This window comes from Mauremys mutica, chromosome 6 (assembly GCF_020497125.1).
Source record: "Mauremys mutica isolate MM-2020 ecotype Southern chromosome 6, ASM2049712v1, whole genome shotgun sequence".
Classification (NCBI taxonomy): domain Eukaryota; kingdom Metazoa; phylum Chordata; order Testudines; family Geoemydidae; genus Mauremys; species Mauremys mutica.
This window is the reverse complement of record NC_059077.1, coordinates 107211846-107239426: the sequence shown is the minus strand read 5'-3', so window position 1 is coordinate 107239426 and position 27581 is coordinate 107211846. Positions and strand designations below refer to the sequence as shown.

At 38.6% G+C, this 27581-nt stretch overlaps 2 protein-coding genes across 3 annotated transcripts in view; one reads left to right on the top strand and one right to left on the bottom strand.

The window, feature by feature from the left end:
* Positions 1–11298, top strand: part of UHRF2 (ubiquitin like with PHD and ring finger domains 2) — a 154513-nt gene extending 143215 nt beyond the window's left edge. Inside the window, exons 11-16 of the mRNA XM_045020492.1 lie at positions 1132–1294; positions 1959–2096; positions 2994–3117; positions 3582–3745; positions 7421–7519; positions 10609–11298. Coding sequence (XP_044876427.1) covers positions 1132–1294; positions 1959–2096; positions 2994–3117; positions 3582–3745; positions 7421–7519; positions 10609–10755 — 835 coding nt within the window. The 3' untranslated portion in view covers positions 10756–11298. The remainder of the gene's footprint in view (positions 1–1131; positions 1295–1958; positions 2097–2993; positions 3118–3581; positions 3746–7420; positions 7520–10608) is intronic.
* A 10765-nt stretch (positions 11299–22063) lies between these two features.
* The window catches only part of GLDC (glycine decarboxylase), a 58578-nt gene continuing 53060 nt past the window's right edge, over positions 22064–27581 (bottom strand). For both annotated transcript variants that reach the window (XM_045020476.1, XM_045020477.1), the window contains 4 exons: positions 26187–26282; positions 24798–24970; positions 23470–23550; positions 22064–22758 (listed from right to left, as the gene is read on the bottom strand). In XM_045020476.1, coding sequence (XP_044876411.1) covers positions 22615–22758; positions 23470–23550; positions 24798–24970; positions 26187–26282 — 494 coding nt within the window. In that variant the 3' untranslated portion in view covers positions 22064–22614. The remainder of the gene's footprint in view (positions 22759–23469; positions 23551–24797; positions 24971–26186; positions 26283–27581) is intronic.

Genomic DNA, 27581 nt, shown 5'->3' with positions numbered 1-27581 from the left:
CACAGGCAAAGTAAAAAATATATAATTTCTCTCTATGGTCACAGCAACGTTATGGACTCTGCTCCCATTCGTTAACAATTCATTAGTACGCTTTGATCTAGTCCTCTTTGAAATGAGACTTGACCAAAGCAAACTACCAAAGTGTTAATGCGCAGCCGCTGATCAAACCAAACAAATAAACTGTGACGGCGTGGCCAAGAAGTCCTGATCAAACATCTATTAGTAAACTTTGTTAGAGTTCAGACAGTGATGAATTATTTATGGGAAAACTAGTTTATTTTCTGTAGGTTCTCACCCTGAGATAATGAAAAATTTTCAAAGCATTATTCATCGGGTACATCTGCACAGCAAAAAAAAAAAAAAAAAAAAAAAAAAAAACCATGGCAGTGAGTTGCAGAGCCTGGGTCAACTGACTTGGGGTTGTGGTACAGACCTAAAAATAGCAGTACAGACATTCCCGCTCGGGCTGGAACCTGAGCTCTGAAATCCAGTAGGTGGTTAGTGGCCTAACTTTAAAATTGTTATTGCTCACACAGTACCTATTCTTTGGCAGTTTCACAGGCAAAGAAAAGTAATGCTTTAGTTATTGAGATCTGTTGGACAGTTATTGCATACCTTTTCCAGATGTGACTATTTGGCTGGTTTTATATCTTCACATGTTTGTTTATTGGCTAAAATAATACTAATTCTTATATACATTTTACTTCTCTCCCCTCCTCCTTTTTTTTTTTTTTTTTTTTTTAAAGATGCCACTTTAGAAAACCTAATAATCTGAAATGATGTGGAAGGAAGACTAGGGAGATGTAAACTTTGCCTTAGCTGTTGTTGGTCATTCAGATTTTATCATTTTTGCCACATGATTTGAAAAATAACTACTCTAAAATAGGAATAATCAGCTTTTTGCATGCCACCATGTTTTGCCTGTTAGCATCCCTAAGGTTTTCTACTTGAACACTTAAAACAAAATTCCACGTGTTTCCATTCTTTTCCCCCTGGTTATCTATCCCTCTGCTAGATGGTGAAAGCATAATCTGGGAAGGCAAATAAAGCATGACCTAGTCACATTCATGTTGAGCATTTTATATTTTATGATGCATTATATTATATGAAGACTTTTTAATACGTTTTTAGGGCACTGGCCCTAAACTGTGATGCTCCATTGGATGATAAAAATGGAGCAGAGTCTAAGAATTGGAGAGCTGGTAAACCAGTTCGAGTGGTGCGCAGTTCTAAAGGACGAAGGATCAGCAAATATGCCCCTGAGGAAGGCAATAGATATGATGGCATTTATAAGGTACACAGTTTTCTGCTACCTACTTTATTGCATTTTAAGAGGAAAATGCTGTTTAGATTCTAATGTTTCATAGCCTTTATTATTACATTGGAAGAAAGTGATCATGGTGTCTTAGTAAAGATTATGTAGCTTAGCTCATTCTGTATTGAAGACCATTTGAAATGAAAATATTCAAAGCAACAGTAGTAGAACATAGTCAGTAACAAGGATATATCAATCTGAGTAGATAAGCTGTTTTTACACACATGGACAGAACCAAACTGATCCCTGGGAACCCATTGATTTTTAACCCCACGCCTCCCAAAAAATCTTTCACAAACTTCTTAAAATCCTAGCATCTAGCATAAGAATGTATATCACTGAACATACTGTTCTACAGTTATTGAAATAACCATTTGACAGTGGAGGGAAAAGAAGATTTAAAACTGTAGTGTATATACCAGTAATATGATTCAAGTCTGCTATGTTCTCTTTGATCTATATACAGTAAGACTATTTATGTGTGTTTTGATGGTTTATGGTAAAATAGTGAAAATCCAGTGAGGTGAGAACATTCAACTTCTGGCAAGATTTGTTTGAATTTGCTTTGGGGACCTAGTATGACGTAACTTTATAAGCTGTTGGAGAAAATGCATAAACTAGTACTGGAACTATTGTGATTTAGGTGGTGAAATACTGGCCAGAAATTGGAAAATGTGGATTCTTAGTTTGGCGTTATCTTCTGAGAAGAGATGATGTTGAACCTGCGCCTTGGACCTCAGAAGGAATAGAACGGTCAAAGAAATTGGGTCTGAATGTACAGGTTAGAATCTAAATTCACAAACTTGTTTCAATGTTTTGTTCAAATAAGTTGAGTCTAACTTAAATTCTAATTGTAAAAAAGTCAGTTACATTCCATCCTCATTCTTCACATACTCATTGTGGTAAGGCCTAAGGTCACAAAATATTTAAGATTTCCAGCAGTTTAGAAAACATTGCAATATTTAGGTAAAGCAGGATGAATTATGGCTGGAGCTTTGGGCCTGAACACTAAATTACCTTGCTTGTATGTGTTTGTCATTATTTGAGAGCCCAATAGGACAACTATTACTCATTTTGAATAGTACTCGTATGAGTTGTTTCATTGTTACTAAATGGAGGCTTAAATGTATCTCCCCTGATAACTTTGAAAAAATATGTCCCTGTTGTTTTTCCCAACTTTGTACCCAATGACTGTGGAGCTCCCACAGAGAGGCCAATCTCTCGGGATTGCAGAACTTCTGGGCAACTGGAAACTCACTTCACATGAGTTTTTCCCCCCCCCGAGTAGCTTTACCAACTCCCTGTTCTGGAGCTGGGAAGATTCAAGGCAGTTATGCCTTTCTCAACAGGCCAACCTTTTCCTTGGATGGATTACCTTGTCACAGAATCAGCATCTTCAGCTTTAACTCTGTGGTTTGTGGAGTTTGGAAGGCCATGGATATCTTTCACTGGATTGGTCCCTTTTACATCAAGCTTCATCAGATTTTATGACTGAATTACAATTCCCTAAAAATAGATGTTACACATGTAACTTCATTTTCTTGCTTATGTGAGTCCTTTGAAATTATTTCAATGTGTAGGTTTTGTGGTTGAAGTTTTCTTTGGAAATGGACATCCCCATATTCCAGCAGATTTTGTTTTATCTTTTAAAAAAATAAATCTTTGTTTTTCTGTTTAGTATCCAGAAGGTTATCTGGAAGCCATGGCTAGTAAAGAGAAGAAAGATAAGGTTAAAAAGCAAACTGTGAAACAGGAGCCAACCAGACAGAGCAATGGAAACCAGAAACGGTCAATTGATAATGGTATGTCGTCTTAATTTTTTGAGACTAGGTAGAGTTCTATCAAGTTGTATGTATTTAAAGTCAATAATATGAAAACTGCTAAGAAAACAGAAGCCATGTGGGATAAGAATGTGAAATAAGAAAAAATGTTAGTGTTCAACTAAATGTAAAGGAGAGGTTGGTCCTAATAGGATCCTGTTCAGTGCTGGGCAGGGGAGAAAGGATAAAACTGTCTGAGAAAAGAAAATACTGTATAATTTTTCTCTCCATTCCTAACACTTTTTCTATTTTTTCAGAAAGAAAAAATGAACAGTCTTATGTGTAGCCTTGTGCTGCAGTCCAGAATAAAACTGAACAATAGGAAGAATTTATTAGTTTTTCACAAATAAGATTCCTGTTTAAGACTTGTAGATGCTTTGTATTCCCTTCTTAAAAGTTCACACTAACACTCTGCTCTTATTGTGTCTGCTGATAATATTTTTCAGTAGGTATAGAGGAGCCTAAAAACGCATCCAAAACCATGAGACTGGGAGATGGAGGAAAAGGAGAGGCTTTCCAGCTAACCCAGCAACAGCAGTGGCTGATAAGAGAAGACTGTCTGAACCAGAAACTGTGGGATGAAGTGCTTGCTTCACTTAAGGAAGGACCAGTATGTTTGCAGCTTGCTTATATTATTCTGCATTTTTACGTCAACCGGAATTTTAGCCCACATAGTTTGAAAGAGATTTTATTAACTCTTGTCTCATACTTGAAACACACCAATGCTAATGAGGGGGGAAAAAAGATTTATTTATTTTTATTCTTTTTTTACACAAAAACTCAAACAATAGTAATACAGTTGCTATCTCTGTCATCTTTTACATTGTGAATATATGTCCTCTGTGTGATGCATGCATGAGAAATAAGACATAAAAAGAAAGATAATGCTTCTCAGTAATACTGTCTTAAAGTAATTGACAGGAAATTTAATTTTATGTTCTAACTCAAAGAGGAGATGGTAGAGAAACGCTGGGAAGGCCTGATGTGGATAGTTATATCCAAAGGTTCATCAGATACCAAGTTAGTTTAAAAAGCGCACACATTATCCTGAGAGATAAAAACATACACTACCACAAATAAAGATAGTTTAAGGGCCCAATCCTGCAGCTGTTAGTTGGGGGCAATCCCTGTTCACATGATATGGGGCAGGAAGATCAGTCCCTAAGACAGCAAGGGTGTATGTAAAACACAGTGTACAGTATAAGTACATAAAACGTTAAGGAAACAACAAGGGATAGTCCAAGGTGGAGGAGACAAAACCCCAATATAAAAATTCCACAGACCTTATATCCCTTCAAAAGGGTAAGTGCAGAATAAAATCACCTCCCTGCCCAAAATACACTATATGTGAACATTAAGTAATCTTCATGACACTCTGGTTGGTAGTTATTTTACCCAATTTACAAATTGAGAAACCAATGCACAGAGAGAGTAAAGCTGAAGGTCAAAAATCAAGTCATGAAAAACTAAGAAATGTTATACCTTCCCCAGAGCATCTCTCTGCCTCCCAATTACAAATTCTTTAAATATTAAAAATACCAAAAAAAAGCCCACCTTGGCCCTACAGTCTTGGCTGTAATACTACTGTATCTGAGTAGCTGGTGATAGTGCATGGGTAAGTGAGTTTGATATCATCAGTAGTAGTTTCTCCCCATCTTCTCATTCACCTTTGCCCTTTTCTGTTTTTCTCTTCTCTTCCTCCCTCCTTATAACTCTTTGCATCTTATTTTTTTCTTTTTCCCCCTCTTTACCTCTGCTTTTTTCCCCATTCCAGCCTCCCTTTTTCTTTCCATCTCACCTCCGTCTTCTATATGTCTCCCTCTTTGCCCTCCTTATTGTTCTCCGAGCTGCAGTCATCAGAGGATAACATGAGCACACCTGAGTAGATATGGGTGATGTAATGTCCAGTAGAGGACACGATTTATGGGAATAGACACACAAAGAAAATGTATTGGTAGTAATTAGTTGATTATGTAAATCACTTTGAATGTGTAGATTGATGTAGAAATAGTAGTAATATATAGACTGATCCTAGAGAGAAAAAAATACCTAATGTTAATAGAGTACACAAACACTTTGCAGAGCCATTGCTCCAACAGCCAGCTATCAGCAACTATGTTAAATGCCTGCATCAGTATTTGGTACCAATCAGTCCACAGTATCTATATTTGTCTTCTTCAGGAAAGTCTAAATTCCTTATAATAGCCTGTAACTAGCTGGTCCTTCCAGATACACTGAGGGAAGGATAGAACAAAAAACACTAGCAGACTTCAGAAAAATCCAAAGCAGGAAAATAGGATGCCTAAAAATGAACACCAAAAAAATTCCATTTATTTGGGAAGTAGCAGGACCAATTTACTTATTATTAACATGAATTCTCTGAAAGCAGAAGCACCCGTAGTTCCCTGTTCTTCCACTTAAGATACCTCTCCACTACACTGCTGCTAGACTAGTAGCTATAAAGGAGCTGAGATAAAGTTATGAGCCGTTTTCCTGTGTTCCCTCCAAGGCATATGTATTAACTTTTTTTAAATGACTGGAGAGGTTTGACTCCTAAAGTTATACATAACACAAAGGTATGTGTAACAATAGACAATACTAGCTTGTGAGAAATCCAGTTACTGGGAAGTATTCCTCTAGATTCCTACCTATAATTTTGACACTGCCTGATACTATATACATTTCCATACAGCTCCCACTAATGTTAATAGGAGTCAGCTAGCTCTCTGCACTGAAAATGGCCCTCTTGACCATTAAAGCACACTGATGTCTACTTTTTTCACTTGTACTGTATATATGGTTCAGTTTGAATCAAATAATTCTGATATTTAAAAAATTTTAAAGGTCTCTATTTTGTGTAATTATAATTCTAGTTTTACATCTATATGGAGCGAGGAGCTCCTGCGCAACTAAAATATCAGAGCTAGAATCTGCGTAAGGCCCACTGTGCTACTAAAATACCCAATACAAATTTGCCCTGTCCCAATGGGTTGCTTTGGGAAGACTGAGATGTAAGGATGAATGTTTACATTTGCAGAGTGGTCTTTTCATCTGTTTTCACAGCATAGAGGAAAGTAATTAAACTAGCCACAATCCTTGTGTGAGTACAATAGCAGGTGCAGAGGTGGCTTGCTCCAGGAAAGGGTTAGGTGCTTTGCTCCCCTTTGTGTAGAGAAGTAGAGATCACTTTGCTAGAATTCTGCACATCTGTGACAAAGGCAGCTTCAAAAGGGAAGAATAATCACTTAATACAGGTATATAACTTCCCATGTTTCCTGACCCCTGCTGAGAATCCCTAGGTCTTACTGTTTTAACAAACATTAATATGGAACTAGTACTTTTTCATAACCTTGGTTCTCTGGATTCCCAAGGGGATTTGGAGAAGCAGGAAATTTAGCATGGCCATGGAGCAGCTTCCTGGCCACCCCGTCAGATCTATTTGTCATGGGTATGAAGGGTTGAGGAAGACTGAACCCAACCAAATATCCAAAATAACGAATTTAAAGCCAATTGAAAAAACAAAGGTATAACAAGTTCAATGTTTATTATTTATTATTAATGTGCTTAGCATTGTTCTTCCCTAAGAAGTTTACAATCTAAGAAGAAACAGTAAATAACATTTTCAGTCATGTAAGCATGAGATGAGCAGAATATAGAAATAGATAACATTGGCACAAGGTGAGTGCATGGCTGTATTAGACACAATATTTCTGCAGGCGTGGGAGCAATACCAGTGGGCTTTTTGGAAGAAATGTGCAATTCAGACTGTCTGGTATGAAAAAAGGAAGCTAGAATATAAACAAGCTAACTATGCTTACCTACAAAATCAAGCTGTCATGTAATCATATTTGGAGAAGTGAAGTGTCTGTGGATTTCCCAACTCTTGGCACTTGTGCAAAATTATTAATCAGCACTAACTCGGGAACTCCTGGCCTGCTTAGAGCCCCAGGGTTAGGAAAAGAATAACATTTATGTAAAATATGGATGAACGTAGAAGCTGTCATATGAGAATGGGCTGGTCTTTGTGCTTTTTCCAAACACTTATGGGCCCCAATTCTGTTCTCAGTTACTCTAGATTTACAGCTGTGTAAATGAAAGCAAAATTTGGCTCACCAGGTTTAAATTTGTACATATTTAAGTAGGCGTGATTACTACAGTAGTTGGGCAAATGATTTGCCCCTGTTAAAAACTGCATTATCTACAATAATTTTAGACAATCCACACAAGGGTATTATTCAAATAGAACGTTCTCATCCCCGTTTTTCTTTCCTTTATCCTACACTAGAATTTTCTGAAGAAACTGGAACAATCCTTTATGTGTGTCTGCTGCCAGGAGCTGGTTTACCAGCCAGTGACAACAGAGTGCCTCCATAATGTCTGTAAAGTAAGTACAAACTCTGGCCTGCTCTGGATTGAGTTTCTGGCATTGATGCACCAGTTAACTGAGCCAGTCTATATTTTAGCAAGACAATAATTATACCAAGCATTCTGACCAAAGAATGCAACGTTTGCTCCCAATTTGGTGTGATTATGGTTTATTTTAAATGAGCAATCCGTATTTTCTTCCATTTTATGTGTGTCAAACTTCCCTTAGTGTTGCTCCTTGAAATCAGTGAAATTTCACTAGGGACTGACATGGTTCAATAGCTAGACTTCAGCACAATAACACAGACCTCATTTCATCTATTTAGGAAAGACAAGAGCATATTAAATTCTACAACAAATGATTAGATAAAACAATGCAATACAACTTATATTGGTTCATTACCTGAGTAAGTTATGGTGTCTTAACACTCTTTGATGGGCACCCATTGGGAAATTATATTAAATTTATAGATTTCAATGCCAAAAGGAATCATTGTGATAATCTAGTCTGACCTCCTGTATAACACAGGCCATAGAATTTCCCAAAATAATTCCTACACTTAGAGCATCTCTTTTAGAAAAAATCCAGTCTTGATTAAAATTTGCTGGTGACAGAGAATCCACCATGACCCTTGTTAAATTGTTCCAATGGTTAATCACCTCAGTGTTAAAAATGTACATATTCTTTCCAGTCTGAATTTGTCTAGCTTCAACTTCCAGTCATTGGATTGTGTTATATCTTTCTCTGCTAGATTGAAGAGCCCATTTATCAAGTAGGGCTTATAGACTGTAATCAAGTCAGCCCTTAACCTTCCCTTTGTTAAGCTAAATAGATTGAGCTGCTTGAGTTTATTGCCATAAGACTATATATATAATAAATAAAAACTTCATCTTTTCAGACTTGAAGACTTGGATACCAGACAGTTTATGGAATCCAATGTTTACTAGAATCAGTAAAGACTTTGCATATACATATACAGAGAGAGAGAGAGAGAGTATTTGTGTGTAGGGATGTATATATAGACACATACACTGCATTGTACATGTCACATCTGCTTCTGTTATATCAGTTATCTCTGTTGCATGTGTTTTCTCTGCCAATATGTTTTTACATGTTAGCTGTATGGTCACAGTTCAAGGGATGTGCATGCCTGAGAATAACTCTGCCATTGCATTGGCGATATAGGTTATTGATTTACTAGCTCCGTAGAAGAACAATTTGGTTTAACGGTACTTGGATCATTATATTTTCCAAGTACAAAATCCACTCATAAAGTTTAATTTTTAAGACTAGTGTTAGCACCTCATACAACACAAATCACTTATTTATTATTATTTATGATATGGTAGCAACGAGAGATCCTGAACAAAAAATAGATTCCATTGTTCCAGATGCTGTACAAACACTTAGGGTAAGGCCAGTGTCTTCCTAAGAGCAGCAGGCTATCAAGGGCTGCACAGGCAGGGAGAGGTGCTCCTCCCCCAACCCAGTGCAGCCAGAGCTGCCCTGGCCGGGGAGAGGTGCCCAGCCTAGCTGGAGCTGCCATGGCTGGAGAGAGGCGCCCCTCCCCCAGTCCAGCCCAGACCCGCCGGAGCTGCCGTGGCCCAGGAGAGGTGCCTCTCCCCCAGCGCTGAGCTGCGGCAGCAAGAGAGGGCTGGGGGGAGTCCTCTCTCTCTCTCTCTGCCGCAGCCCCCGGGGCAGCCTGCACCCCGGAGCCCTCACCACCACCCCCACTCCGCAGCCCTGAGCCCCCACCACACATCACCTCCATATTGGTGCACATAACAAAATTCATTCCGCACATGGACATAAAAAATTAGAGGGAACGTTGGCCAGAACTTCTGAATAAACAGAAGTAAGGGAGTGGAAAAAACAAAGGAAAGAGAGGAAGGGAATGAAGAAGGCTGGATAGCTGGTGAGGATCCCAGAGGACAAGGATAATGAGGGTGGCAACAAAATGACGATGAGGGAAGAAAACAGTCTGCTACTATAACTGCTGCCCAGGAGCTGAGATTCTCCTTGCCCCTGCTGCTCCCAAAGGCTGTCTCTGTTCCATGAGATTCTGTTCTGCCTTCTCCACCCACATGCCTAGGGAAGGACAAAAAGGGGTCACTTGGAGACCTGGGGACAACAGAAAAGGGAATGGGATATTTATGTGTAAATGTTTGGTATAGATTTTGTGGAATACCATGTGTATGATTATTCTACATATCCCCCTTGAGGACTGAATATTGGGATCTTTCATAAAGATGGAGTCAAGTATCAGGGGTAGCCGTAAAAGCAGCAAAGAGTCCTGTGGCACCTTATAGACTAACAGACGTTTTGGAGCATGAGCTTTCGTGGGTGAATACCCACTTCATCGGATGCATCCGACGAAGTGGTATCCAACGAAGTGGTATCCAACGAAGTAGGTATTCACCCACAAAAGCTCATGCTCCAAAACGTCTGTTAATCTATAAGGTGCCACAGGACTCTTTGCTGCTCATAAAGATGGAGTATATTTGGACTGCATGTTTTTTGTTTTGTTTAGTACTTACTCCATTAGACATTTGCCCTGAATGTTTTGTCTTACATAGAATTAGTAAGCTTTATTTATTTATTTAGCATGTGCATAGTAAGCTTAATAAAAATAAGTTTAAAAAAAAGTATTTAAATAAAATGTTTTTTTTTTAAATTAGAAAGGAAGAATTAGGGAAGAGTTTGCAAAGCCCTAGCAAGTTCATAAAAGTTTAGATATAAGCTACAACTGCGTATTCAGAATCATAGCTTGAAATGAAAGGCTGCGATGTTTGAGAAGTTTATCAGGAATGCTAAAAAGAATCTGCAGACGGAGCTCTCCTACCTACAGAGAGGCGGGGGGAAGTGGAGTCCTTCACTGGTGACACTGTACTTTAATTCATGCCAAACTTACTGCTTGAACTGTAGCCAGGAACAGCGTTCTTTGTTGTCTTCCTCTGTGTAACGGCAAGAATGTGTATCAGAAGACTTAGTAACAGCTTAGTAACAGTTCTAGCTATTCTGAGCACTACATTTGCTCTCTAGTAGTTGCTTAGCTAGTTGTTCAGCACAAAGCAAAAGCTGTAATTTTCTTTCCTTGCATGTCTTAGAGCTGTTTACAGCGCTCCTTCCGAGCTGAAGTCTTCACCTGCCCTGCCTGCCGCTATGACCTTGGGAAGGGCTACACCATGGTTCCCAACAAGATACTGCAGACACTACTTGACCAGTTCTTCCCTGGTTACAGCAAAGGACGATGATATGTTCAGCTCCAGCCTGACTTCTCCCAGTGACTATAGACAATAAAGGAGAATAAACATGGGAAATTCAACAGTGGACCAGCCAACTTGATGGGACTCAACATATTGTCACATTCTGAAGCAGCTCTCTTCCCCCTACAGCCATCTCTTTTGTGTAGTGAGAACTCAAATTCTCAGCTGTCTTTCACCATCAAAGGTAGTCTTGGCCAGTTGACAACTAGTTTTTAAAACAGAAAAACAAAAGCCTCAGCTCTGACCGGTCGACTGTAGCTGATGCTTAAATTATGTTGGTTTTTTGTAACTACCTCAGGACAGAGGAAGATAATTTGTGGGGATTAAAGAAGTTCAGTGAAGTTTTAGCTACACACTGCCTCCTGAATATTAGTTGTGCCTGGTCCAGGCAGTTTGATTTACAAAAGAAACCAAGAAAAACAACAACAAAAAAAGCAGCACTTAAACCAGTTTGATTAAAGAACAAAAAATTCTGTGGTGTGCATAATCCTTTTTTCTTTTTTTCCCATTATGCTGCATTTTTTTTTTTTTTTTTTTGCAAGAACAGGCTGATTTTTAGTCTATTTTTGTGAGCTTCATTGTGCTTTTTCTTGTATCTTATGCAAGTTGACTACTAATGACTAATGAGAACAATATGAATGCATTGTTGCTACATTAGCGTAAAGTGATCTGTGTTTTTTGCACTTAAGGAGGGTATTCAAGACACTCTAGTTGTGTAAAAAAAAAAAAATTCATATGAAACAAGCCACTTTTGTATTAGTTAAAACTGTATGCTTTTAGTAGGACTTGTATCAGTGGCAATACATCTACTCAGCATTGAAGGCAGTGCTAGCTAGGAGACGGTTCAAATCGCTTCATATTGTGATCTGAAATTTTATATACAGTATATTCCCCAAAATATACATTAAATATTTTATGATTCAGAAAAAGTTGCTAGTTATTGTTGCTTTGTATTGTAACAACCATGTAGTCTATTTAACAAACAAGTACTTTTTTATAGTAAATGTTTTCTTCAGGTGGGCTTTTTATACTTAAAATGGGATATTATATGAACTTGCATTTCAAATGTTGGTAATGAGGACAAATAATGAATATATTGGGCCACAGTCTGCTTTAAGGACAGAAGAACGTAATCCATTGTTGGTAGGTTTAACAGACATCTAATGTCTCAAAATGTAATCTAAGGTTTGCGCTAGTGGGGAGTTATCACTCTTAAAGATACATTTCAGACCAAGGATTTAAAATAAACCCAAACCCTACTTTAATTGGGGTCTTCTTTTTATATCTTGGCAGCAATGAGTTCAGTCGTTTAACATGTTTGCTTACCAGAGTCACAACAGAAGAAATCTAAATGTGAGAGAGTTTGTCTTATGAAAAGTGGGAGGATAAACAAACCACCTAACCCTTCTATTATATAGTCCTGGTATAGGTATCTGATAAGCTTGGAATAACATTACTTTTAACCTTTTCAGCAGGAAAGTAGTAATATGTTTACCTTTTATCTGGTAAAGCCTTCTGTTTAAAGTAACATTTCTCTTTCATTCCAGGAGATAGAATTTCCACTGCAAGTATACTAATGCAAAATGTACAGGCATCAATGTTAGATATCCCGACCACACTCTCACTGCCCAAAAGGCTTCTGTTGAGCAAAAATTTGAGGAAATAGGATAATTCTCCCTTTGGCTTTTTCCTGTACTTAACATAGAATGAAATTGGTTCCAACATCATCCTTCAAACAGACCTGTGAACATTGAGGCTCAGACTTTCAAAGGAATCTTAGACAGATGCCCAAATTCCTTTTGATATTGACTGAGTTTCTTTAGGTTCTTTTGAAAATGGTAGCCTGACTATTCTTCTGGTTAAAACCTTCACTGATTTGTAATATATTTTCATTGTAGACAGCATTCCCACTATAATGAAGCAGTCTACAATAGCTTGACATGTACAAGATGCACGCAGTCAATTCTGCACTATTTCCAAGTGATGTTTAGGTCCCGTAAAGTCTTTATGGTACCTTTTATGATAGCCTTACCTGACTGATAATTAGTAGCAATTAACATTCATTTGACAGTCAGAGATTCAGAGACTAACATACTCAGAGACTGAGTAATAATATACCATTTTAATATTAAAATCTTCAACGCCATAAAACTTTTCAATGGAGAAAGAGAAATCTTCAGTAATACTCTGACTTTTTAACTGTAGCTTGTTACCATTGTTCCTAAAGCTTTTCCTGAATGTTCATATTGTGCCTCAAATTTAGATGAATGAATAAGGTGAACAATACTTCTTCAAATCTGAAGTGAGATTAAATTTAAAACAATCTGAAATTGTGCATTGTACCAAAGCACTTAATTTTAAGTTCCAAGTTAAGCTTAAACTGTTTGTGTGCAAATGCCAGTGATTTCAAATAAGAACCACACAGAATCCAGTTCTATAAATAATTGGAGTGCCTAACTATGTTCTTAAGTTTCAATTTAACATTTATTTTCCTAATTCAGAATAGTGTGGTGTTTCACTAGCACTTCTCCCATTATCATCAGTTTGGTGTAGTGGCTGGCTTAAGGGAGTGCATGACTTACAAAGCCAGGCCTAGGAAGTTCTGCAGTTTAATTAGTTTTGGCACTAGCAGTTAGCAGGAGGGGAGCCTACCACTAAAATGATTAATGTGGTACATTTCTAATGTTTTTATAAGATTGGATATGGGAGGAAATCACACCAAGAACAACCATGTCTTGTATCTGTACTGGACAGAACAAAGCCCACTTGATGGGAAGAAACGGTGACACACTCAGTGTGACAAGGCCTCTTCAAGAAAGGCAGTGCAACAACTGAACAAGGCCCTCTAGAGCTGGAGTTTGCCTTCAACCATATTTACAGGCCAATGTGCAGTGGTATTTCATGTGCTTTTTATAATAATTAAACATGATTTCATTTTGGTGCAAGTGGCTTTTACAGCAAATAACTTTGGAATTAAGAGTTAGAATTTTCAGACACCCACTTCTAATGTCTCAGGCTGTCAGCACAGAGGCACCGCTAGACTGATTTTGGTGTCTCTGGATTTAATAAATGCAGAAACTGTTTGACTACTTCATAGGAATTTCTTAATGTGCCACACTTAGTTTTAGCAACACGTACTCCTTATTGGCAATAAAACCGGAACGGAATTGACTCACATTTTAGACAATATATTCTTTCTATTTCAACTGGCAACACCAAAATAACCCCTGCAAGGTTGGTGCAACAGCCAGAGCTTTTAGAGTTATGTGCCTCTTGTAGAGAGACTGTTCAGGTGCAACTGAAGGTCTCCATACAACTGTTTGCTTGTATTCCAGTAAGAGTTGGAGTTTTCAGCCCTACTTTGCTAAGCAGTGTGTAGACACTTGGCAAAAGTCTTTGTCCTGAACTTTGCAACGTAAGTAAGCTCTATCATCATTTAGAGGCACTATTGGAAGGCTTACATGTCTTTACTTGTTGTTGTTATCAATTAGATTTTTAGGCAAAAAGATTCTTTTCCCCAAGAATCAGGCAAGCACAGACAATACTGAAGGGAGGTTATTCACGATACCAGGAAGACTGACAAGCAGCTTCAAAAATATGGTGCTATAGTGGCCAGTTACATACATTCTCTTATCAATTCATTTCCATTTATCTGTACATACAGAGACAGACACTGTTACAAGTTAAGAGAGAATCCTGAACAAGGATAAGAACAGTACATACATACAGAGGTCATCCTAATTGCATCAAACGTCTATGACTACCTTGCGTGGGAAGGAGGCACGGTGGGGGGTAGGGATGAGTGCTTATAGATATCTGGTGGGCTGTGAAGGGAAGGTTTATTCTGTTCTAAGAGCTGAGCTACTGGGCGGGCGTTGACAATATAAGCTTATCAATTGTTTACAGTTGTAGGTGTTGTTGCTACTGAAGCATTCCTGCTTGTTCTGCGGTTTCTGTTTTAGCTGTTAGCTAAATTTTAACTCTTGCCTGACAAGATGTTAATGCATCAAAGATGTAACTTATGGTGTTTTCAAAATTATAACACGGCAATCCAATTCTTGCAAAAGTAATGGAATGGTACTACTAATGCATCTTTGATATTGAGTATCACCTTTAGTAAATCAGTCCAGAAAAGATGCAGTTGGCTGTACAGCCTAAGATGGTGGTGGATGTCTTGGCTGAACGGGCATTGCTACTGAAAAATCTCCCATCAAAGGCAAGAAGGGTTGCACGTGCACCTGCCGTGGAGCTATACTACTTGAAGAAATAAGAGTAAGCTGTTTCATAAGAATCTATATAGATTAAGGATCCATAATTACAATTCAGTACTCAATAGTACCCAAATACCTAGGAAAGCTGAAATTTCCCTGTGGTTTGCAGGTCACCCCTTCCGCTGACAAAAAGAGGTTTCTCTTCCTTGCCCTCAGTGGGGCTCTCCAAATAGTCTCTACATTTTCCCAATAGTCAATATTCCAATTTCCTCTACCTGTGTCTTACTCAGGCATCTATAAACCTTTCCCTTGATCCCACAGATTTCTGGGACTGGTGTGATACATGCATTCCTTCTGTGAATCCAACATCCAGATCTTCTGTTTCAGCTCTCTTCTGCTGTTAAGCTGCCAGAGAAGCCATGATTCTTTCCTTCTGCAGAAGTTGATAAGATTTACAAAGTGAAAGCATTGCACACCTTTTATGGCAGGCACAGTGGACTGCTTTTGGTTGGAAGGTAAGGGAGGCACTCACAGGAGGGGAGGGGAAGGGAGAAAGGGTCCTTGCTTCTGTCTTAGCTAAGCAATACCTTCCTTTCACTGCCATCATGTGCACTTAATTCTTTGTGAGAAAAGTCCTGGCTTGAGGAACTGTGTGGAGACAGGAAGCCACAATCATGAGGCCTGTAGGCATGTCGAAAAACAAGGACAATGGGTTTAGAGACTGTGGAACACGTTCTGAGAGAGGGATATTGCCACTCTTTGAGGTCAGACTGTCATCTTGCAAATTACCTAAGTTGCTGTAGCTCCAACTTGGTCCCAAGGATGGGGTTAACCATAGGGTTGACAACGCTGACTGAAGCTATTCTGGGAGATTTTTCCCCCTAACATGACAATGTAATTTGCTTAAAATATCCTATTAAAGTCTCCCGGATTGCCCTCAATAGTCACTGGGCAATCAATGCCGATTTCAGGAGACTCCGGGCCAACGGGTTGACAACCCTCATTGAAAAGTTCTGGCTTTCTGTGAAATGCTGGGTCGGGGAGAAGGAGCTGAGGAATGCTGAGTTTGTAGGAAGTAACCTGAAGAATCGAGCTGAAATGGTTGGAAATGAAACCTCATTTTCTCCTTGTCACGGCAAAATGGCAAGTCCCAAGTAATAACTTAAGCTTTATCTGCAATGAGGATTCAGACCAGTTACATCCATTGGTGCCCAGCCATGGCTGTTGCTGCAGTGGTGCAAATTCCTAGTGCAGACAGACAAAGACACTACTTTCATGATGGGGTTTGTGCCTGCTTTGAACTGTGCAGTGGTGCAATCTACAGTAGAGCTTTTACATCAGGGCAGTTTCTTGAGTGGCTGTGATCAGGTTTTTTCCCTGCAGCAGACAAGGCCTACATTATAGCTCTTCTTTACTAACTACATTAATTTTAGTAAGAGCCAATTCTATTATTCTTGCTGGAAAGAGAAGACTCTGAAATTTAACACAGCTGAGTTCCCCCTTAATGGACTGGTGGGAACATCCTCCCTTGCTGTTCACATGGGAGCAGCTATTTCAGTTTGCTAGCAGTCATTTCCTTTCTTCAGCCTCTCCCTCCTGGCAAACACCAGCAAAAAAAAAAGTCACTTTCCAAAAACCAAAACAGGTGCTGTAGTCATCCACTTCATTTGCTAAGCAATGGCATTAAAAAAAAAAACCCACCGCTCTGGTCACTACACTGACCACTTGCCAAGTTTTTGCATATAGTCCCATACAACCTCTCCCATTATTCCATGGAAAGTATTTGCCTCACTGTGAATGAAACCGCTTCTCTGACTAGTAAGCTTTAAACTCGCTGCTGTCTGAGTGAACTGTGGCTTAGTATTAGTTAGGTAAATCTTGTCTGTAATATAAGTAAATGTATTTTTCTCCATCCTGTGTGCCCGACATGGTGGCCCTCTTGTTTTGAGGCAGCATTGTGCTAGCTGTGGTGTTACATGAAAAAGGTATCTCTTTGCATTGATTCAGCTTTGCTCATTAAAAGAGTTAGGGTACTGCAGATCAGGAGTGAGGTACTATGGCAGAGTTGTACAGCTCATGTATGCACGATGCAGACCTCTACCTACTGCTGTCACTCTCACTGCTATAGATAAGACATTTCATCCAGTTTGCTTACAGCATTTTGTACCCTGGAGACTTGAGACTATTTTCATTTTACAACCCATGTACAGAATTTGAATACAGCAAAACCTATACTACGTCAAGCAAAATAAAAGCAAACATTTTCAGTGCTATCTAAAGTCTGTCTGAAATTTAGAAACAAAATTTGTGTTAAAGGGATTTAAAAATAAAGTTGCCCCTGAGCCTCAATTCTAGCATCACTACTGCAGGGTTATAAATATTGATTTGCTTCTTGGTGGATGGGATGGTGCAGAGCTTTTTTGTAAAGAAGCTTGGGTATATGTAAGTAATTCACTTATTTAGAATTCCTCAGTTATTGTCTTTCATCGTGAATACATGCAGATAATATAGAATTTCTTTTTAGCTAAGTTTGCAGAAATACAGGCTTTGCAACTGTTTCATTTGTGTATTTGAAAACACAAAAAATCAAGAAATGCAAAATAGTCCCCACAGTACCATTAACTTCTCCACTGAAGATCAAGTTTCACATTTCAGTATGAACAATAAGAATGCTGCCTGTATGCAATGTGGCCAAGTTGGCAGTACAATGGAAACAAGTTTTACATTTCTTGATTTCAAATATGTAACCTGAGCACTGCGTTACTATAGGTAGAAATCTAGTAGTTAAAGCACAGTACAGAAGTATTTCTGGATTCTATTTTCTGTTGTGCCACAGACTCATTTCAGTTTGAGAGATGCACTTAACTCCCTGTCTACTTCACAGGAGTGTCAGATGCTTAATACAACTACACGAAAGCCCAAAAAATTCAAGTGGTGGAATATATTTAGCTTGGATTTTCCAAAGACTCCTTGAAGCAGTGACCAAGTTTGGAAAGTTTCAGCACAAAGGGACAGTCTGAAAAAACAGCGTAAATAGGGTTGAAATACACCTTTTCATTAGGCTTGTCAAGTGATTTAAAAAAAATTAATCGCATTGCTAAACAACAATAGAATACCATTTATTTAAATATTTTTGGATATTTTCTACATTTTCAAATGTATTGATTTCAATTCTAACACAATACAAAGTGTACCATGCTCACTTATATATAAAAACAAATATTTGCTGTAAAAAAACAAAAATAGTATTTTTCAATTCACCTAATACAAGTACTGCAGTGCAATCTCTTTATCATGGAAGTTGAACTTACAAATGTAGAATTACGGACATTCTAAAACAAAACAATGTAAAATTTTGGAGCCTACAGGTCCACTCAGTCCTACTTCTTGTTCAGGCAATTGCTAAGGGAAACATGTTTTTTTACATTTGCAGAAGATAATGCTGATGATGGGTTCTGCTCGATAATGATCCAAAGCAGTGCAGACCGACGCATGTTCATTTTCATCATTTGAGTCAGATGCCACCAGCAGAAAGTTGATTATTTTTTTTGGGTAGTTCAGCTTCTATAGTTTCCGCATCAGCGTGTTGCTCTTTTAAGACTTCTGAAAGAATGATCCACACCTCATCCCTCTCAGATTTTGGAAGGCACTGCAGATTCTTAAACCTTGAGTCGAGTGCTGTAGCTATCTTTAGCAATTTAACATTGGTATCATCTTTGCATTGTGTCAAATTTGCAGTGAAAGTGTTCTTAAAGCAAACGTGCTGGGTCATCATCCAAGACTGCTATCACATGAAATATATGGCAGAATGCAGGTAAAAAAGAGCAGGAAACGTACAATTCTTCCCCAAGGAGTTGTCACACATTTAATGAACACTTTTTTTTTTTAAATGAGCGTCATCAGCATGGAAGCGTCTCCTCTGGAACAATGGCCGAAGCATGAAGAGGCATATGAATCTTTATCAGAGGGGTAGCCATGTTAGTCTGGATCTGTAAAAAGCAACAGAGTCCTGTGGCACCTTATAAACTAACAATGCATGTGTCTGACAAAGTGGGTATTCACCCATGAAAGCTTATGCTCCAATACGTCTGTTAGTCTAAGGTGCCACAGGACTCTTTGTTGCTTTTTATGAATCTTCAGCGCATCTGGCATGTAAATATCTTGCGACGTCAGCTACAACGGTGCCATGTGAACGCCTGTTCACTTTCAGGTGACGTAATTAAGAAGTGGGCTGCATTATCTACTGTAAATGTAAACAAATGTGTTTCTCTTAGGCCTGGTCTACACTGGGGGTGGGGGGGGGGGAAGGAGGAGGGTGGATCTAAGATACGCATCTTCAGCTACGAGACTAGCGTAGCTGAAGTTGACGTATCTTGGATTGACTTACTTGGCATCCTCCCGGCATGGGATCGACGGCTGCCTTCCCCTGTCGACTCAGCTTCTGCCTCTCGCCCTGGTGGAGTTCCAGAGTAGATGGAGAGAACGTTTGGGGATCGATGTATTGCATCTAGATGAGACGCAATACATCAATCCCCAATAGATCGATCACTACCCGCTGATCCGGCAGGTAGTGTAAACATACCCTTAGTGATTGGCTGAACAAGAAGTAGGACTGATTGGACTCGTAGGTTCTAAAGTTTTACATTGTTTTGTTTTTGAGTGCAGTTATGTAACAAAACTACATTTGTAAGTTGCACTTTCATGATAGAGATTGCACTACAGTATTTGTATGAAGTGAACTGAAAAATACTAATCATTTTTACAGTGCAACCATTTAATAAAAAATACAAAGTGTACAGTGCTCACTTTATATTCTTTGTAATTGAAATCGATATTTAAAAATGTAGAAAAACATCCCAAAATAATGTAATAAATTTCAATTGGTATTCTATTGTTTAACAGTGTGATTAATCACAATTTTTTTTAATCACAATTAATATTTGAGTTAATTGTGTGAGTTAACTGATTAATTGAAGCCCTGCTTTTCATTTATCTACGGTAACCTGATAATTACAACCACTGCACTATGATGTACAATAGTGACTTCAAAATGTAAATTCACCTTTTGTCACTTCACATCCCCATGAAATATATTATGGAGTTACCATTTTAGACAAGTTGAAATATTTGTAAAGGAAGATAGTATCTATTGATAACCTAATCTATGTATATTGGCACTATAATAGTAAGGAAATCTGAGTTCAATTGCAGGAATATATCCTCTACCCTATCCACATTGGACATTTCTACAGTCGACAAAGGCATCCTTAAAAACAAGTTAGTATTCGCAAATATGGATAACTATTTATTTTCCTACTCTAGACATGACTAGAGAGAACAGCTTATACTAGTTTGCAGGAAATAATATAGAGAATAGGGTGCCTCACCCATTGAGAATAATCAGTCTCCATGGCTTAATTCCAAATAATTAGCACATGTCTACCTGGTTGTAATTCTTCTCATGAGTGACTCCAGCATTTCTGTTTCTATAATTGACTACTGTACAATTGAACACAAAATTATAAAATGCCAGGAGCTCTGATTCAGCAGGAGGAGGGAGAATTATAAGCAGCCGTTTTCCTATTAAAGCTTAACTAACAGCATTTCTAGAATACAGTTTCAGAATCCTTTCATCATCAACAGAATACCTTACCCAAATACTTTGTGGAAAAACAGGCACCTCCCTAACTACAATGGAAATTCAATTGTGAAGAGGGCTCAGCTCTTTTGTAGATCTGCACCCAGAAGTCCAAAGCCAGGAAGTGATCTCACTTTCAGGTGATGGCAGCAAAACTTGATGTGTATTTTTTTCCATTTTAAAAATCACTACAGTGGTTAGAGAAGCTAACAATGCATTGGTAAGTAGAATGGCAGAAGTGCTTCTGGGATGTGTCAAACAAGTAAACATTGTGCACAAAGCAGCAGCCCCAAATTTAGAGGGCAGATGCAAGATTAGAAACGGATGAGCATTCTGCATGCTTCCATTATAAGAATAATCCCTGTGCCCACTGAAGTGACACCTAGTTTGGCTTCACTGGTTCTAATACTTCGGGGGTACCTCTTTGCATATGACTCTGAGATTAGGGACTCTATGGAGACATTTCAGAGCAAAAGCAGCCTAACTTGTAAAAGGGATAGTGGGTAAAGTTGAGGTCTAAGATATAGGATGGAGACCCTTTAGTAGATCTAGTGTCTATTGTAAGACACATTTTCAAGTGAAGGTTATTTTTAGTTCTGCTACTGTTTAGTTTTTCATTGTTTCATGTTGAGGTGAAACAGTAGGTGCTGTAACTGAGCTAATTACACCTTCCAGTGAAAAAATCTGGGGGAAAAAAATTTTGCACCTCAACAGTATTGTTTATTTGAATGTCACATTGTAAAGGGACGAAGATTAAAAAAAAAGCTTTCCTTCCCCCACCCCTCCAATCTGTAACTGTAATGTTTCATTTGGCTGATACAGAGGGCCATACATATAATTACCTGTAACATGATTTCATAGAGGGCACTGAAATTGTGAAAATACCCCCAAACACTGATTGATTGATTTAAAAAAGATGCTTTCAAGGATGGAATGAATTTTACAAGTAATCTGAGTCAATTTTAGTCTGTCATTCCAGCCTTGCAATTGACTATTTGTACAGGTCATTCTGTGCAAATGCCATGAAACTCAATACTTGGCCATTTTGTCATGAATTTTCTCTAAAAAAAAACAAAAAACACAAGGCCCTAATTATATGGCTCCCATCACCATAGTACCCAAACAATAGTTCAGGTTGCAACTCTTCAGCACCTACATAAAAGCTTGATTTCAATTTATTTAAGGGATATACTATTGTGTGACTTTTCATTATGAAAGAGCTGAGGAGAGGACCAGGGGACAGAAAGAAGGCACTTTCATTAATGGTAGATAGGCACAGAAGTTGAGTAAATTACTTTGTTTTTTTTGGTAATATCACAAACAGATTTGACTGCAGCTTTCATTTCTTGTAGGATCTACATCTCTTCTGGCATCTTTGACAACTCAATACCAAAGAAAAATTAGACTGGGAAAAGCCAGACCCCCGTCCCCCCAAAAAAAGCCACTCTTAAAACTGTAGTGGACTTTATTGGAATACAAGCATTGACAGGTAAAAAACAAAAATACCACAGTTTAATATTAATCAATTACCACCACCAGTCAGTAGTAACATATTAGGTACATTAATAACAATCTACTTCCTGTGCTTATACAAAATGTAAACAATTACTGTAGCAGTTAATATTTAATGGTTACTGTCATATGAAATACCTGGAATAAAAATTATTCATCTCTCCTTGCAACCTTGAAAAATTCTGTTATTATTTAAAGTCCTTAGCACACAAAGAGCAGCAGACAAAAGGTGCTGAATCAAGGCAACTGTAACATTAACTGTTCTTGATACTGAGGCACTGAATCAACTCAGTTTGCTTCCCCCTACTCTAGCAATTGTATTTACATTTTAACTGAGCAGCGGTTCAATTAACAATATGGCGATTACAAAAATATACATAGTATATAAATCCCCTTAGCGGGTGCAGGGAAAAAGAACGCTGTCATGGCAGACTGAAATGCAGTGGTAAGGCATGAATCCAGCCACCTGGAAATAAAGGGATAAGACTAGGAGGATGCTCTCTTCTGTTCAGAAAAGGGAGATTCATAGACTTCCATTGGTGGGCAGGTACAAACCAGATGCTGATCTCCATAGATGTCATCGATTCGAGCAATTGTGGGCCAAAATTTGCTTTCAGGCTTCACAAAGGGCTAAATACAGAAAATGTGTTTAGAATTGGTGAGGTTTAGCTCAACGTCTACCCAGGATCCACTAGCATCATTCAGGTATCAAAACATAAGATTACGGGTCTGCCCGTTCCTTTGAAAGGCTCCAGAGTGCCCTATAGCAGTATACGCTTGCATTCCTCATCTCAGAAGGGCCCCATATGATGACAGTAAAGCAAACAGCTTCCCACTCCTCATCAGTCAACATCTTGTCAGAATCTAAACAGAGTTCTTTGTGATGGAGTTTGTGTAGTGCCTAACCCCATAGAACTCTGATCTTTTATTAGGGATCCTAGCACTACTGTAATACAGATAACCTTGCACAGAAGGAATGGAACTGAGAGGATTCCTACCTAGCTTCTCTCAGGGGCAAGGGTGGGGTGTTAGAAAGCCAGGTTAAGGTAGGTAGAGAGCATGTTTTGCAGAATGCTGAACTCAAACAGTACCTCTCTCTCTCGGTTTGGTGAAAGGAAAATAGTTCATTTGCTATATATCAGATCTAAACCATTAAATGCAAGTATGTAAACAGGATAAATATTTTATTTAGATAAATTGGGCTTACTAAAATATTCTCCATGTCTAGGCTCGAGATACTGCCAGACTAACAACCAACCAAGAACAGAGCCACATTTACTTTTTGTCACAAACTAATGAACATTGGTAATTAAGAGATACTAAGATTAAATAGCTACTTACTAGTGGGAAAGCTGCTACTTCTCTGGAATAAGGACGATCCCAGTTAGGGGACGTAATGCAAGTCAGAGTGTGTGGTGACATCTACAACAGAATAAAAGCTAGTTAGTTAAAACATGCAGGGGAACTGGAGTCAATGAAACATATCAGTCTACCAACCCCACAAATCCATATTTTGCTAATACAACATCTTTATAGTTCAGATTAATGCTGAGGGGATCTCTTGGGGATACAGCATGTTTAATCAACGAAACAAAAGATGGATTTTTAAAAAAGGAAATGGACTGAAGTGATTCAGAATATACATTTTTTTTTCCGCTTTACTATAGACATTACTTCAGAGATGAAAATAAAATAGGAAAGTGGAGAGAGGCTGGAGCATGAGGGAGCTGGTTAGAGTTGTGGCCATGAATTTTTGTTCCTTCTGCCTTGCTAGATTTCTGAATACAAGAACAGTAGCAGTAATCAGATTCTTCTCCACTCCATAACATTGGTGTTGGGCAAGTGTATTCCTCATTCCCATTACAGTACAAGTTCCAACCCATTTGACTTTGGGGGAGGGGGAAGCGAGGGGGCAAGAGAGAAACTTCAAGCTACACAGAGTCTTCTTCAGGTCTAAGAGCTCCGTGCAGCTCAAAAGCTTCTCTTTCACCAACCAAAGTTGATCCACAGGGGATATTACCTTGTGTCTCATCTCCTGGAACCAATGTGGTTACAAGCCCAATACAAAGAAAAAATAAGTCGGGTATTTGAAAACCCAGTGCAATGTTAGAGAAGGTGCAATTGACTTGAAACACAGAATGAGTATCCAGAGAGGAGTTACAAGTAGTTTTGGGTACTATACGTGCTCAAGTGCCTCTTCCAATTTTTATGTTTTTACGATCAAGTTTTGGGGTTGGTTGCCTCTTCTGAATAAGTGAGTGTCATTCACCCATTGCTATGTAAAAGACCAAGAAAATACAAACATGACAAACTAAAATAATATACACACTGTTCACAAACTTTTCAGAATTTTTTCTCCAGTCTCAGTCATTATAGACAGGACTTCTGACTAAGTCAAGTCTAAAAGATGTCAGGGAAAAGCATTTAAGTTGATGGAACCCTTTAAATGCACCCAAGATCTGTGAAATTTAGACAAATGTTTACTCAAATTTGCACATCAATGAATGGTTTATTCCTTCACCGTTTCATATTCTCGTTTGCATACAATAAGTTTCCTACAGTACTGAAAATTTCAGAAAAAACCTTTTGGTAGCACTACAAATAAGATGACTTCAAACAGCAGCAACGGAGACCGTGGTGTTGTGAAGTTGGTCTGCATGTCAGCTCACCTTTAACGGGTTAACCCTGGAGTCCATTTTGCCTTCCTCTATTTCAGCAATTTCTTGACGAATGTTGATCATTGCATCACAAAATCTGTCCAGCTCTGCTTTGTCTTCAGATTCTGTTGGTTCGATCATAAGGGTCCCTGCCACTGGCCAGGACATTGTTGGAGCATGGAAGCCTGCATAAAAAGGAATCCCATCACTGATTACAGGGTACTTGTAAGCTAGTAAGAGTATTAACCAGCAGCTGATGTTTAGTTTTCATAAAAGCTGAAAAAGAAAGTTCTTAATTACAGTTGCTTTACATAGACCTTCAAGCGTGTCAGCAGACTAAAATCATACAGCTGGGCAACATGCCAGAGGGCATACATGACAGAAGTTAAAATCTCAAAGCACACCAGTCTCAGTCCAAAAGGAAAACCAATTCCATAGTATTGTCTACAGTACATAGAAAGCCAGAAGTCTGACTACAGTAACTCCTCACTTAATGTTGTAGTAAAGTTGCATTTTTCAGGAACAAAGTGAAACAATGTTAAACAAATCCACTTGTCCCATAAGACTTAATGTAAATGCAGGGGGTTAGGTTCCAAGGACATTTTTTGAAGCCACCATCTATCTATTTTCAAATGGTGTGATGTGCCCTCTCCTGGACACTACAGAGAGCAGGGAGGATTTTTTTCTGGTACCGAACAGTTAAAACTGATTTTAGGATTAGTTATTTTACTGAGAATCTCTTACAGGATGGCATTTTAGTGACAGCTGCCCATGTTAACTTAGGAACATAACAGTTGCTATATAGGAACAGACCAGTGACAGTGGTCCATGTGGTCCAGTAACTTGTCTGACAGGAGCCAGTTGTGGATGCTTTGGGAAGGTGCAAGAAATTGCATAATGGCTAATTAAGGAATACTTTTCCCACAGTGGAAGTTTCTTCCTAACCTCCATCAGTGGCTGACCTATGCCATGAAGCATAAGAACATTTAAAAGTTTAAGGATTTAAACTATTTGACATAACTTTAGATGCTCTCATTTTCCATACAGAGGTTTAACCTTGTTTGAATCCCACAAAGTTCTTGGACTAAGCCAGATCCTCAGATCCTGTCTGCATGTGCCTTGCACAGCCCAGGAGGGGGTTGCAAAGTTAACAGTAAGTCCCTTTTGCTCTTGCCTGGTGCAGCAAAGAGGAGCATATGTGCTGGATTCCCACAGTTCCAAAGCAGCATTCCAGCAGCTGGAGAGTGTCCAAATACAGTCAACATAAGGGGATAGGAGGGTGGTGGTATAGGAGCCACTATGTTGCTACAGAACACTAGAAGAATCTGTTGCCCTGGAAGGTAGGTTTAAGAAATTCTAGTCTTTACTGCTGTAAATGACATGTCCTTTTTGGACTCTTACCATAGTCCTGAAGCCTCTTTGCAACATCCACAGCTTCAACATTTGCTGTTTTCTTGAAGGGTCTGGCATCCAAAATAAATTCATGAGCTACATAACCTGTAGGTGAATAAAGGTTACATACGGATCTCACTTGTTGAAGAACAGAGCAGAACTACACATTGGCCTCAATTTTAATACCACGTTTCTGTTCCGGTGGAGTACACATCTCAAGGATGAGCAAGGACTGTCCAGTTGAAGACTGCAGTTTCACAAGTGCACATTTAAGAGACTACGTGAACTACAAGTGTATTTGAATATTTATTTGCCGTCCCTTTACCTCTCACACTTTTAAATGATTACTTTTAAAAACAAAATTTCCTTGGTACACATACAGAAACAACACTGTGTTGGAGCGAATTAGATTTAGCAAGAGCCAAATCAGAGAAATGCTCAAAGCAGCTCCTCTTATATGTGAGCATATCCTCTCTCCTCTATTCTTTTTATGTACATGCCTTTCCTCCAGACAATTTAGGTTAAGTACGTTTTCAGGCCTGTCCAATAATGAAGCAGGACTCTACTGCCACATGATGATTAATGTTTGGCTCATAAGGTCCCCAGATCAGCAGGTCCTGAGAAAGGAGCATGCTCAAATTCTGAAAGAAAATAGTAGCTCACTTTTTTGAATGACCCCCTCTGACCAATATTGAGAGTTGCTAATGGGCTGAGGCAGAAAACTATATTCAGCCTTGCCAGAAAAGCAGGATTATTAATATCTCAGGCCCTTGAGTAACAAGGGAAAGATCATGGATTCTCCAGAGGAAAATGCTTTCTTCCAGGCTTTTTGTGCAAGTGTGACCCCAACTACATTGCCATCACCATTCCAGATAAATAGGGTTACTCTTGAACAGAAGATTGAACATTTCACTTCTGAGCCTTTCAAAAACTTGAGATTTAGCTTTGTATTTCTGTGAACTACGGTTCTCATTTTTAAAATACTGTCAGCAGCTTTAATCAATCTTTACTCACTTTAAAGTAAAGTATTTACATAGCTACACACAAAGGTTGAGTATATGGAATGCATTTTGGACATTTTTAATGTCATTCAATTGAAACAGGGAAGAGGCAGTCCCCAAAATAAGATCTTTCTTCTACTGACTTGAAACGTGCAATCTGATATTCTTCACAATTTCTGCCCTGCCTTAAGGGGAAAAAAGAAAAGAGCGGGTAGGCAATAGCTGAACCATTCCCCAAAAAGGTTACATTTCATAACGAAAGTGTTAGGGAACTGAAACAGATCTGGATTAGTCTCCTAAACCAGCCATGCATCACCACAGGCGTTTTTTAGGGGGGTAATAGGGAGTATTGAATAAGAAATCATTTAAAATTCTCTTTGCTTACTGTGCTGAATATTATATT